General features: G+C 39.4%; 1 protein-coding gene across 10 annotated transcripts in view; it reads right to left on the reverse strand.

The window, feature by feature from the left end:
• CELF2 (CUGBP Elav-like family member 2) overlaps positions 1–11,866 on the reverse strand; it is a 389,761-nt gene extending 377,895 nt beyond the window's left edge. For 2 of the 10 annotated variants that reach the window (XM_023734375.1, XM_004379694.2), the window contains exon 1: positions 11,592–11,866. In XM_023734375.1, the coding sequence (XP_023590143.1) occupies positions 11,592–11,665 (74 nt within the window). In that variant the 5' untranslated portion in view covers positions 11,666–11,866. The remainder of the gene's footprint in view (positions 1–11,591) is intronic. The other 8 variants (XM_023734374.1, XM_023734372.1, XM_023734382.1 and 5 more) reach the window with 5 other exon arrangements.
• Between the last annotated feature and the right edge of the window lie 1,107 nt (positions 11,867–12,973).

The raw sequence follows: 12,973 nt of genomic DNA on the forward strand, positions 1-12,973 counted from the left end.
AATTTTCTTGTAGATTACTGATGATTTATATTGCTTAGACTAACAGCTGGCCCATTGTTGTTGCTGTTAGCTGCTATTGAGTCGGTCCCCAACTCATGGTGACCCCATGCACAACGGAACTAAATGCTACCCTGTTCTGCCCCATCCCCATGATCATTACTTTGGAAATTCCACTGAAACCTGTTCAGCATCACAGTGACAACACACACCCTCCACTGAGATATAAGGTACCCTAAATAAAAATAATTCAGGAAAACATGCCCACAGATGGCAGCATCCCTTAAAGTGTTTGTAATTAGAATACATATACACACAAAAGAAATAAATGGTTATCAAATAATAAAAATATAGTTGAAATTGGAAAACACTTTTTTGCTTTCAGGTCTACACTGCTTTTTTAACTGAACAGAAAACTAGAAATAAACTTGAATCTAAAGTATTATGTTCTGACTAGACCTGAAAAACAGGTCATAGAGGCAAGATAAAGGCATGGCCATTGCGTAGCTTTCAAGGCTGACAATAGTCCAACTTCTGGCCACTTTTTGTAATAGCTGGCTACAAAATCTTGGCCCAGCTGAAAGGCTGCCTATAAAGTTAATTAGATGTCTTGACACTTACAAGATAAAATGTACCGACTACACAGTACCAATTAATTTGTAGAGAAACATTCGTAGCATCTGCGTGGCAGGCTCCCCTCTCTAAAGATTTCCCCAGCTTTTGGCCACAGAGCTCGCATTCCCTTCCCAAAGATCTTAGAAACATCATTCATCTCTGATATTGCCAAAGTTCTTACTACCTTCAGGAAATCCTTGGTTCACCCTAATGCAAAGTAATCTGCTATGTGAGGCAACAGGTTCTTAGTTTTTGAGATCAAATTCATGGTCCAGCCAAGTTTCTCGGCAGTCAGTATTAGCTTCTTTGGCAAAGAAGGTGCTGAGTATTCCCCTGGCCTATCATGGAGGACATTTCTCAACCAATGCACTCAGACACCAAAGCTTTAAGATTCATATTTAACTCTGATCACGTCTGATCTCAATGAGCAAAGTGACTTATAATATTAGGAGTGAATTTTCACACTAGCTATGGCAGCTCTGACCTCTGAGGACTCTAAGGACCCCATCAGCTACATCAGGAGAAAGACATGCCTATTTCATTAGAGCATATCACCCATCTGTCAGTCTGTGGTGGTTTGTATGTTGCTACAAGGGTCGAAGCTATGCCACCGGCACTTCAAACACCAGCTGGGTCACCCTTGGTGGGCAGGTTTCAACAGAGCTTCCAGACTAAGGAAGACTAGGAAGAAAGGCCTGGTAATCTACTTCTGAAAATTAGCCAATGAAAACCCTATGGATCACAATAGAATACTGTCCGAAATAGTGTTGGAAGATGAATCCCCTAGGTTAGAAGCAACTCAAGACACACGGTGCCTGCAGCAATGGACTCCAGCATACTGACAATCATGAAGATGGCACAAGACTAGGCAATGTTTCATTCTGTTATACATAAGGTCACCATAAGCTGGAAATGACTCAACAGCAACTAATAACAATAACAAAAATTCAAACACAAAAATCTACTGCCTAGATGCTGCAGATGACACAAACACTACCCTCACTGTCTTAACCCTACGCTACCCTGTAAGGCAAAAAATGATTCCTTTTCCAAGTTGTTCACTCCTTCAGAGACTTTCCTTCTATGTTCTCCAGGCATTTGGTGGCCTGAGCACCTAATGAGGCTGTGCGTACAATATTTCCACTCCATATTTATATCATCAAAATTGTTTTCTTAATGGCTGGGTTTCTGCTAGGGTTAGGATTCCCAGTATGTGAGAACCAGCCTTCATATTGTATAGCTGATTCTCTTCCTATAAGAAAAATCAAAATCTGTTTCAGCTGGAATAGAGATGGGCTTTTCAGAATGCAGACATGGGGATACTAGATGGTGATACTGCTTTTGCTTCACCGCATCCCAGAATGGAAGGTCTAGCCACAAGTTCACAGTTGGAACACGAACTGCATTTTATTTTTCAATCATCATGCAGAAATATATGGGGGGGAAAAAAAAGCAAGTCTTCATAACATTGTGCTGGGACTAAGAATTTTCTGGAAATTTATATGGGAGCAATACTGCTTTATGGGTCTCTGAGACTTTAAAGCATGAATGTTCTCAGGGAGAGAACATTAACTGGTCAGTTATAATGAGGTCCTACTATATTTGATTCTCGCAGGAAATGTGGGTGAACTTGTCGTCAGTTTTAAGAACCATGAAGCTATAAAATATTTAGGTTGTCATTCCTTTCCCAACATTAGCATTACAATAATACTGTGGGAAAGGTCAGAAGCATATCTTATTAGTCTTACTTTCTAGATGAGTAGCCTTGAAAAGTCACCTGAGACTTGAAGTCGGCATGGAACAAATCAGAAGACCAGGCAGAAGAATACCTGTCAGACTGCTGTTCCTTGAAGGACGACTTTCCAACACGTTGCTGGAAAGGCCCTAAAGTGATGTTCCTGTGATTCTATTCTACTACACGCATGCAGATCCTGAAGCAGGGCAAGCATTCCTGACAGCAGAAATAACCCAGGAGAAAGCTATTTCTATTTAAAAGTTGCAACTTACACATGGCCTATGGAATTAAAATGGTTTTTGTACTAAGAAACATGTTTCCTGAATTCCTGAGAGAAAAGTAAATTTTGTGGCAAGTGCTCAATTAAGAGGAAAAAGACTCACATGCCTCTTCGTCTCTTCTGCAACATAAGTGTGTGTCGTTGTTGCGTGCCACAGAGTCAATTCTGACTCACAGTGACCCTAGAGTGTGTAAGGATTTCTAAAACACCAGCTATGCATGAAAACGTGCTCCAAAGTGCTCTAGAAATACAGAAAAATTAAGAAACACTGCCCATCAGGAGATGTTGGAAGCGGTTTTTTGACATCCAAGGGAAACAGAAAAGGAAGAAAAAAGAGGCAGGAAAATATGGGCTTTTTGTCACAAGAAAGAAGAACCCTGACAGGTAGCATTATGGTACGATATTAAGACAGAGACTTAATATTAAGAAACTACTCTGAGATAGAGGTAGGAACTTCCAGTACTGCTAACCAGCACTGAGGCTTTCCAAAGGACTTGTGTGTTATCGCTGAACCCTGACAACAGGAAAAGATGGCTGGGTGGACAATGGGAGTCATGAGGAAAGATGTTACCAGCATGGTCCGAAGTGAATAACTGCAGTTGGAGGCCTCCTGGTGACAATTCTGAGAAAGCAAACACAGCTGCAGCGTAGCCAAATATAGCTGGCCAAGACAATGACATCCATAAAGTTAATCATTCTGAAATATGCTACCCTTATGCTCAACCAGAAAACTCAACACCCCTTCTATAATGCAGGAAGTCAAAATACAGTTTTAGGCATAGAAACATGCAGCTGCTCCAAAGGAATTTACTACAAGTGATGATCTAGGTATTTTGATACTGCTCTCCTCTCCAAGCTCCCATTCTGAGAACTGTGTCATGGATATATGTGTCCCCTTCTCTTGAAATTTAGGAAACCGCTCAGTGGAATGAAAATAAAATGGACTTTAGCAAATATTAAAAGAACTGAAAAGATATCAATCAGGAAAATCTAAGAAAGGCAACAGTGAAACTTCAGAAACAGTTGCCCTGTTTGTGACCTAAGTGAATCAAGGTTGGGTACAAAGAATCGAGAGTGAAGAGTAAAACCAACTAAATAAATCTACATTCCTCCTCTACCAAATGCTTTCCTTTTTGATGCTTTTTTCGTAACATCTTTCTCTTTTATTATACTCCTAAGAACTTTCAAGGAGAAAATGAAATGTCAGATTTCAACTTTTATATGTTGCACTTGCCTGATACTCAATGTCCTACTCTAGACTTCCAAAGAGAAAACCATCTTGGGCGAGAGTGCATGTGTATGTTTACGTTGGTGTACACCATTTTACTGTACCTCTTCTAAAGGTCCACATATCTCCTGTAACTTCAGCCTTTTAAAAATGCTCAGTTTATGCGCTCGACTCTCATTAGACACATTCAAAATTTCAAGGCCTCCTTTCAACAGCTATGAGATTATGACATGGATGACATAAAACACTGGCAGTAGCAAAGAAGCAGCAAATATGGACTTCCATCTGGCCATGGTTAGTTATGTCCACAGAACAAGAAAATACTGGTTTAGGACCTACTGTCCAGACTTTTCTGTGAAGCTTCTTTTCTTCTTCCTACTCTAAACCTTAAAGATCTTGACAGTAGCAACCAACACCTCAATTGCAACTGAAAAATAGAAGGGGCCCTTGGGTCCAAGGACTTTGCAGCAAGAATAGAAAGGGCCACTGAAATGGGAAGAGTCTCAGCTTTTCATATAATGAGACATTACAGGATTACTATACAGAACTTCTTTCACTTTTATTGAAATTACTCTGCAGTTCTGGGCACAAGAGTAATTCTGAAATGTATTTCTAATAGTATCGCTAATTTTGCTGTACATCTTTAGTCAAGATGCTAAACGTTTTTGAGCTTTAAACTTCTATATTATAAAATCAATAACCTGTAAATACATGCTATATTGCACAACACTTTCATAAATTTAATAACCAAAGATCATTAAAGGACAACTCTTTTAAGAAAGTGAGGAATTATGGTTTTCCATATATATTCACACATCTATATGCATGCATATACGTGTGTACATCAGATTGATTGAGCCACCCATCCATCCACCAACTCATCCATCTATGCATCCCTATTTTATGCCTACTGACCATAGTCAGGTGAATAACAAAATATTTTGCTCTTTTAGCTTAAAGAGCCAACTGATTTTATTTGTGACAGATAAATAAGGTGAAATTTCCTGCTACAGGGGAAGACTATGAGAAACGAAGGTACAATTCATGGAGAAGGATATAAAATACCCCTTTAAAATTTAATGAGCCTAAGTCAAGCTATGAACTTTCTTCAGAAAAAGCATGAACATAAAGCCTTTTAGCATAAAATCATAGGATTTTAGACCCAGTATGAAAGTTGAAAAACTATTTACTGTTACAGTACCAAAAAAAAAAAAATTAAGCTGTCCAAAAGTTATGTCAAAATGTCATATAAATCAATGGAAATTAATTGCTTTGTCTCAGAGTGGGTGACTCACCATCATCATCTGTGAAAGGAGGAAATCTTCCCTCCTATTTGCGCCTGTAAATGTCAGACAAAGCAGCTGTTGGGCTTGGGGAACCTGAGTTCCATGGTTCTGACACAGATAGCCATACACAGTCTCACTGAAAAGACAAAGCTCTTTGACTCCTTTAATTACTGAGACTTGAAATCAAAACATTACACACACCTCATTTTTAAAGCACTATTACTAGTAGAGGAATCTTGGTAAATAGGTCATTTATTTGTGCAACTCTTGCCCTACTGCTGATCTAAAAGGAGTACAGATTATTTCAACCAAAATCTATTCAGAATAGATTTATTTAAAATCTGACTTTATATGAAAGGCCATATGTGTCTGGTAAAAAAAAGTTCTGGATAATAAACTGAAATGATATTTTAGTCTAAATACAGGCTAAACTTAATTTACATAAATCTTTAGGAGGAAAAAAATGGGTCTAATAACTTGCTTGTAAGCTGGCTCTGAGGCATTCATTCAAATAGAGTAATTAAAATTTAACCAAAAACTGAATTTGCACTCATATGTCATTCTGAAAGCCATATGATTACATATTTATTAGCATTACATTTTAAATTATCAGCTGATTTTAAAACATCACTCTCAGTATCTGAACATAATATACAATCTGCAGTTCATAAAAGAGACCGTTCATAAAACTCCCAGTGTAGCACTGTGAACGTGTAAATCTGAAATATGCTTACCAGTCATTTAAATCACATAACTGGAATTGTATTTCTGTATAAATAGTTGGAGTCATCACTTTCTGTCATGATTTAGAACAAATGGGGAAAGCGGAGTTGTTGAAAAATCTACCGAAATGTTTCGCCTTTTCTTTTTAAAAGTTCTTTAGGGGAAGTCTGAAGCTCACAGTCAATGAATAAGAAATTCCCAGGAGGGGAGAGAGGTTTCCATCCCTTCACATCTGGATTCAGAGCATGAGAATATTGGATGACACAATTAAGCGGTGATGATGCTGGAGGGGAATAATTATTTTACAACTACCTGAGAGCATCACATTTACTGCTCTAATTTGTTTTTGTTTCCCACATAGGTTTTTCCAGGAATGTGAAGCTCCATTGCTCTTAGGTTTAGCAAGAGGTTTTTCTTAAAGAAAAATAAAAACACATTTTCTGCACTGCTACACAAGTAGCACGCCACTGATGCTGGCTTCATTGTATTACTCCGTATCTCCTAGATAGTGGAAACAAACAGGACAGCCTGCACGAGAACTTGAAGGGGCTAATGAATTGGAAATCATTAGTAGTTTCCAAACCCTTCCTTCTGCAGCTGGTTTTGTACGACAAATATTACACTGAGAAATACCTAACTCTTTGTGATGGCCTAATCTGAAAACAAAAAGCAAAAGTATGACCTGCCCTGAAAAAACAAAACTTCAATATTAGTACTCTACATTGGAAATAAAGACTTTCTAAGTTTGGGCGGAGCTCATCAAAGGAAATAAAAGACATCAATGACTTATTAGTTTAGCTTCTTAAAACATATGGAAAACACAATGCTTTGTATTTAAATGCAAATAAGATAAGGGATGCTTATAGTATGGTTTAGCAGTTGTGAGGATACGTTCAATTCTCTGTAACGGCAGCAGGCTCCCATTACGATACTTGGTCTCCTGAGTCTAAATAGTAGGGGCGCTGGTGATGCACTGGTTAAAGTGCTTGGCCACTAGGCTGCTAACCAAAAGGTCTGCAGTTTGAACCCACCAGCCACTCCTCGGGAGAAAGATGTGGCAGTCTGCCTCTGTAAAGATTTACAGCCTTGGAAACCCCATAGGGCGGTTCTACTCTGTCCTACAGGGTCGGTATGAGTCAGAATCGACTCGACAGCACTGGGTTTTGGTTTTGAGTCTAAATATAAGCCTCAACGATGAATGCTATCCTGAATCTTTGCACAACAGCTAGATCCTATCATGTGCTGGTAGTACTGCCCTCAAGTGTATTAGAATATTTTGCATGGTAAAACACCATCAGTCTTTTTTTTTTTTTTTTAATGAGAAGTGAATGAGTGCGTAACTTCTAAAAAACAAAACCATAAGGACTGGGCAAAGAGAAATGAAAAGTTTGGGGATTTATAGGGAAGGAGGTTGCATTCTTTCATCAGAGGCCAAATACATTGTTATTACGGCTGCTAGAGGAAAAGAGAAAAAAAAAAAAAACCTCCGAGAGGGAAAACTTTTTAATAATGATCCCATGAAATCTTAATTACTAGTTTCATATCTCAAATCTTATCTCCTTTTTATCTTGTCTTTCAAGGTTCTTTTTCCCTCAGTTCACTGCATCTCATCAACAGATGTCAAAGTAATCTCAATCCAGCAAATTACAATTAAATAGCAAGAGTTAACAATTAAAATAATACCTCAACCCAGATGAAACATAACATTAGTATTCTAAAATGCCAGTGTGGGAAGAAGTTTTGGTTTCAGGAAGCAGCTGATTCTACAATATGTACTGTTAACCGAGCAATCCCATCTGAAAACGTTCTAACATTTTCCTTAAAGAACCATACGCATAGCCCTCTATTCGACTCTTCTCATTTTAATTTCCTTTTATGCTCATCATGCAATCAGGTAATAAATCTGAGTTAGCTCTGTATTTTATTATTTGTAACTGCATTTTCCAAACATACTTTAAATGCCACATAGGAAAAAAAAAAAAAATAGACCCCACTGCTTTTGACCTTCAACGTGCTGGTACCCTGCAAACCAAAATACATTTTTAATTAAAATATATTCTCAGTTAATTAACATATGGAAGAACAGTGTGAATCTGAACTAGAGAGTATAAAACAACCATTCAAATACAATTGCACTGCAATCTTGAATAGGCGATAAAGACTTACTTCCCATAATGTTCAATCATTTTCATGTGCATAGTTCTGTTTTTCTAACAAAAATCTATGTCATATACGTACTTTACTTCAAGAGTTCTCTCTTCCCTTCTCATCAACATCTGAACATACACTTATAGACCAGACACACACAAGCAAACCACAGCTTTGCTCTTTGCTCTCTACTTGGCATGGGCGAGAGGCGACATAACCTGTTTTAGTAAAATGGGGATAATACCATCCTGAAGATTTGTTGTGAAGATTAAAGACAGTGTAAATAAAATGACCTGGCACACAGCAGGCATTCAATTAATGACTCATGTTTTTGTCATATTAGGGGGAAGGGGAAAGTAAGAATCATTTTGTCTCCTTGGACTAGTCACATTGCCGCTCTAGTAGTTTCTTAATCTATACAACTTTAACAATGATGTTCCAAGGACCACCCTTCAGTTTAATTTTACATCGATAGATTATTTTACTAGTGAACTGAATCAACAAAAGGTTAATTCAGCAAGTTGATAAATTTACATTCAAGATAATTTTTCTCATTCTCAATAACGTTACTTACCAAATGTGAAAAAAATTAACATTTAATTTTAATTTATTGGTAGCCTCTTCTCATTATCTTATTCAGAACTAACACTTTCTAAAGCCACATTTATGGATTGTCCACCTGCAATTTCCCATCTAAGACATCATCTCACAGATTTTTTAATTTAAAAATTCCTACACATTTAAAAACCTTAAAATCTATGTATGACTATTAAAAAGGTGAAACAAAGGAAGAAACAGTCATCCTCACACCCGATCTAAAATCAATGGTCTCAGTTTAAAATAGAGAGAGAGAAAAAAAAAAAAAAAGCTCCCATTTTATGTTCACTATACTTTGTAGTAAATGATATTCTACAGTAACAAAAAGCAATGGAACTTTAATAAAGTTATTTAAAATGTCCATTTCTATGTACAGTTTTGATATTCAATGTTTAGAATCCCAAAACTTTGGAACATATGTTACAGCAATTCTATACCACTACAGAGCCTTAAACGATGTGGGCTCTTTAAACACTGGATGGCCCATGGGGCCATCAGGCATAATAATTCATCTCAAAAGCTATTTGTTCATCTGCCTTGAGGACTCAAACATATTACATCTTGCAAACTTATCTAATATAGTCTTACGGGGAAACACCATGGAAAATATGTTCGACTGTTTTACACAATCAACACCAGAAAAGCCCCTATGCTTTATTTAAGTTCCTTTTAGAAACAGGCAGATATCTAGCCGACTGTCCAAATGCCAACACACCACACACGACAGTCACTCCTGCAAACAATAAATTCTCACAGCTATCTTCCTAACTGTATAAATATAGCAATAAAAATTTACTAATACGTAGGTTTCAAGCATTTAAACTTGTGACATCCTCTCCCACACACCTCTATCTAGTCTCTAATGTAAGTTAATTATAAACTATTTTGGAAAACATACTACTGCCTTCTCAGGGTTAAAGAGACAACAGCTATCTTGGAAACAAATAACAAAGTATCATTTACAAATCATTTTTTCTTTTATTTCTCTTGCTCTTTTTTTTTTTTTAAGTCCATTTAGGCAAACATTGACAAATACTAAAAATAATTTGGATATCCTTTGGAAGTAACTAACATTTAGAAGACATATAGGGTAGAAGTTATATTAGGATTTGTACTGGAGACTCCATGGTTAAGATACAGAAGCTCTATTCCAAACAAACAGTTTGAACAAGCCACATTTACTCACTAAATGAAAAGGACAGATGAAATCTTCATAATTCATAATTTAACTGACAAAAGACAGCATCTTTCAGAGGCCATTCACACTTTAAATTCATAAAGCAGTCATTAGCTAGGTATATTATGGCCACCTAAGTAGCAGGTGACCATAAATCCAAAATTATGATCAGGCCAAGTCTTTGGTTCATCCTGACATGCTAGAATATAAAGGAAAAAACACATAAAAGTTTCATACTAGCTAATGTATAAACATGGATTATATAGCCACACAGATACATATTTTTAGGGGAGACAGATCTTCCAAAGCAAATATCATGGGAATGTTACTAAGCAAGATTAATTTCTCAGAGAAAACTGCCGAAAGGAAATTCAATATTTTAATTTACATTATCTGATTATCTCAGTTGAGACACTAAACCTGATCATGTGTACAAGCAAGTTAACATTCTTAATACTGACTGAAAGGACAATTCACAATTTAGATCTATTATCCCTTTCCCGCATCTTTTTTTTTTTTTTAATGTCAGCTGCTCAAATAATTGGTCACTACAGAGTTTCTTAAGAATCTCTCAACTCATAACATTAACATACTAGGAAAAGAATCTAGCACCGCAGAGGAAAGTTAGTTGCCAGGGAATGGATCATAAAGCTGGGAATGGCTGGAACATTGGAAAGGGTATACAGCAAGGTGCCAGAAAGAATACGGACGTTAGCTCTTACAGTATGGAGAACAGGAAAACATTTCATATGTACTCTTACCGAAGACAGCAGCCCGTTGTCCCTAGATTAATTGTCGCCTGGATTCACTATCAAATTTCTTGTTGATAAGAAAGAATTCTAAACATTCCATGACTGAAAAGCACACAGACCTCTTGGTCTCACTTTAGCAATTCTCCTTTTTCTCTCTCTTTAGGTTTTCTTTTCATAACATGCCTGAAATACAAGTAAATCCTATTGATTTGACAGCGCCTGAGCCGTTAAGAGAAACTTCCCTATCAAGACTAATGAGCCAGACAAAAATTAGACATACTTCCCTTTCCTCTCTACTTCTTCCAATAAACTCCCCTCTCTAGTTTAACTACATGTAAAACAACCAGAATCACATTAATTATTAAATTACAGACTACACATCAGACAAACCATCATGATTACGTAAAAATTACCTCTAATTTATGCAGTACAGTATGCCTGGCTATTTTAATACTTCACAATTATCCTTTTCGCCTCTTCTCTCCTTCTCCTCTCTCCCCCACAAGAAAGGAATCTTTGCAAACGGAAAGTCAGATTAGCGGGTAATTTGGGAAGAAGGAATCTTTAAATTGGCTACAACAGCTCCATCAGCCCCGCATTGAAAATGACACAAGCATGCACACTGGCACGCGCGCACCCCTCCCAGACACGCGGCCCCCGCGCCCGGGCGCGCCCGCGCGTGCGCCCGCCCCATCCCGGGACGGCGCGCCCAGCCGGCCGGTGCTTGCCCGCGTGCTGCCCCGCACCGCCCAGGTCGTTCAAGCACACTTCCTCCTGCCCGCGTCCAGCCGCTGGCCTCCCGCCGCACGCAGAAATCAAAGGGATGCGGCTAATTCCTGACCAGCCAACTAGCGTTCCCAGAGAAAATGCAAGCGCCGGCAGATTTCCTCTCGTTCTCCTCCGAGGCTCCAGAAAACGCGACTTAGCAGCGGCCGCTCCGCCCGGCCTCCGAGAGGAGAGAGCCCCGGCTCGGCGCGGCGAGCCGATGCTTCCCCTCAGGACGCCCCACCCCGCCCCGGCGCGAGCTCGGTTTGGCGCCGAAGCTCCACTTACATTCTGTCGGACACTAGCAAGCGGCTCTCGACCATCATCTCCGGGAGGAAATCCAGCTTGAAGGAAGAAGTCATGTTCTAGGGCGCACGCGGCTGCGCTCGGGCGAATGGGAGCGGCTCTGCGCGCGGCCGAGTCCGCTGAGGGCTGGCGCGAGACAGGCAGGGACAGGTGCGCGCGGCCTCCCCTCGGCGGCCGCCCGAGCCGGCAGTTGTCACATTCTCTCTCCTCGCGCTTTCCTCCAATCCCCTCCGAAATCCAGTGCTGAGGCAACTGTCTGCGGAGCGCCAGGTGCTGCGAGCAGAGGCGGAGCTCCGCGCTCGCCGCGGCGGCGCTTAACCCCTGCGGGCCCGCCCGCCCGAAGAGCTCGGCGGCCAACCCGCCCGCCTCGGCCCAGACCAAGCGGCCGAGACCCGCGCTGCCTGCGCTTGCCTGTTCTGCCCGGGAGGAGCTGAGGTCACCATCTTAAAAGTAGCAGTACTTTCGTAGGTTCACAGAGCATCCAGAAATGCAAACTAGTTCATTGTACTGACTTTGTCCTGTTCTACTAAATTCTCCATTTCCACGGCACATGGCACATAGCCGGAATAACCACTTTTAGTAGGTTTAGTGCAACTATGTTGCCAAAGCCTAATTCTCTTCCAGAGGAAAACCAAACTCCTAAATCAAAGCCACAAGAGAGTGCATGATCACGAGTGTTTGTTTAAATGTTCCTCGGTATGATATGCTTGCCAGTATATGAACTAACAGTAATAGCTGAACAACTAAAATAGCATTCATTATTTAGCCAAAGTAAATATTACATAAATGGCCCAAGCAACATTTAGGGACTTATCTCAGTGCTTTAAGGAGAAAAATGAACCAGTCTCTGCACAATTATATTTCCTTTTGAATCATCTTGGAAACACTGAGAAGTATGTAATAACCCACTGCCGAGGAGTCGATTTCGATTCATAGAGACCCTGAAGAACAGAATAGATCTGCCCCTTAGGTTTCCAAGGCTGTAAATCTTTACAGAAGCAGAAGCAGCCTGTCACATCTCTCTCCCGCGGAGCAGCTAGCTGGTGGGTTAAGCAGCGGACCTTTCCTTTAGCAGCCAAGCACTTAACCACTGTGTTACCAGGGCTCCCAAGTATATAAGAAATAAAGTAATCATGTTTTCTTTTAAAACAATAAATAACAAATTTGTCATTTTCTAGTATTTAATACAATGATTAAAAACCAACAGAGTGACTTTACGAAAGAGTGCAATATCTACAATGCAACGACCCTGAAGGTGAAATAACCATTTAAGATTTGTGACTTATTTACTAATAGGAATTGATAAAAATGGCAAAACTCTTATACATGAATAGAAGCAGGTGAGTTTAATTTTTCCAAGTGAT

Source organism: Trichechus manatus, unplaced genomic scaffold (genome assembly GCF_000243295.1).
Source record: "Trichechus manatus latirostris isolate Lorelei unplaced genomic scaffold, TriManLat1.0 scaffold00067, whole genome shotgun sequence".
NCBI classification, from domain to species: Eukaryota; Metazoa; Chordata; class Mammalia; order Sirenia; family Trichechidae; genus Trichechus; species Trichechus manatus.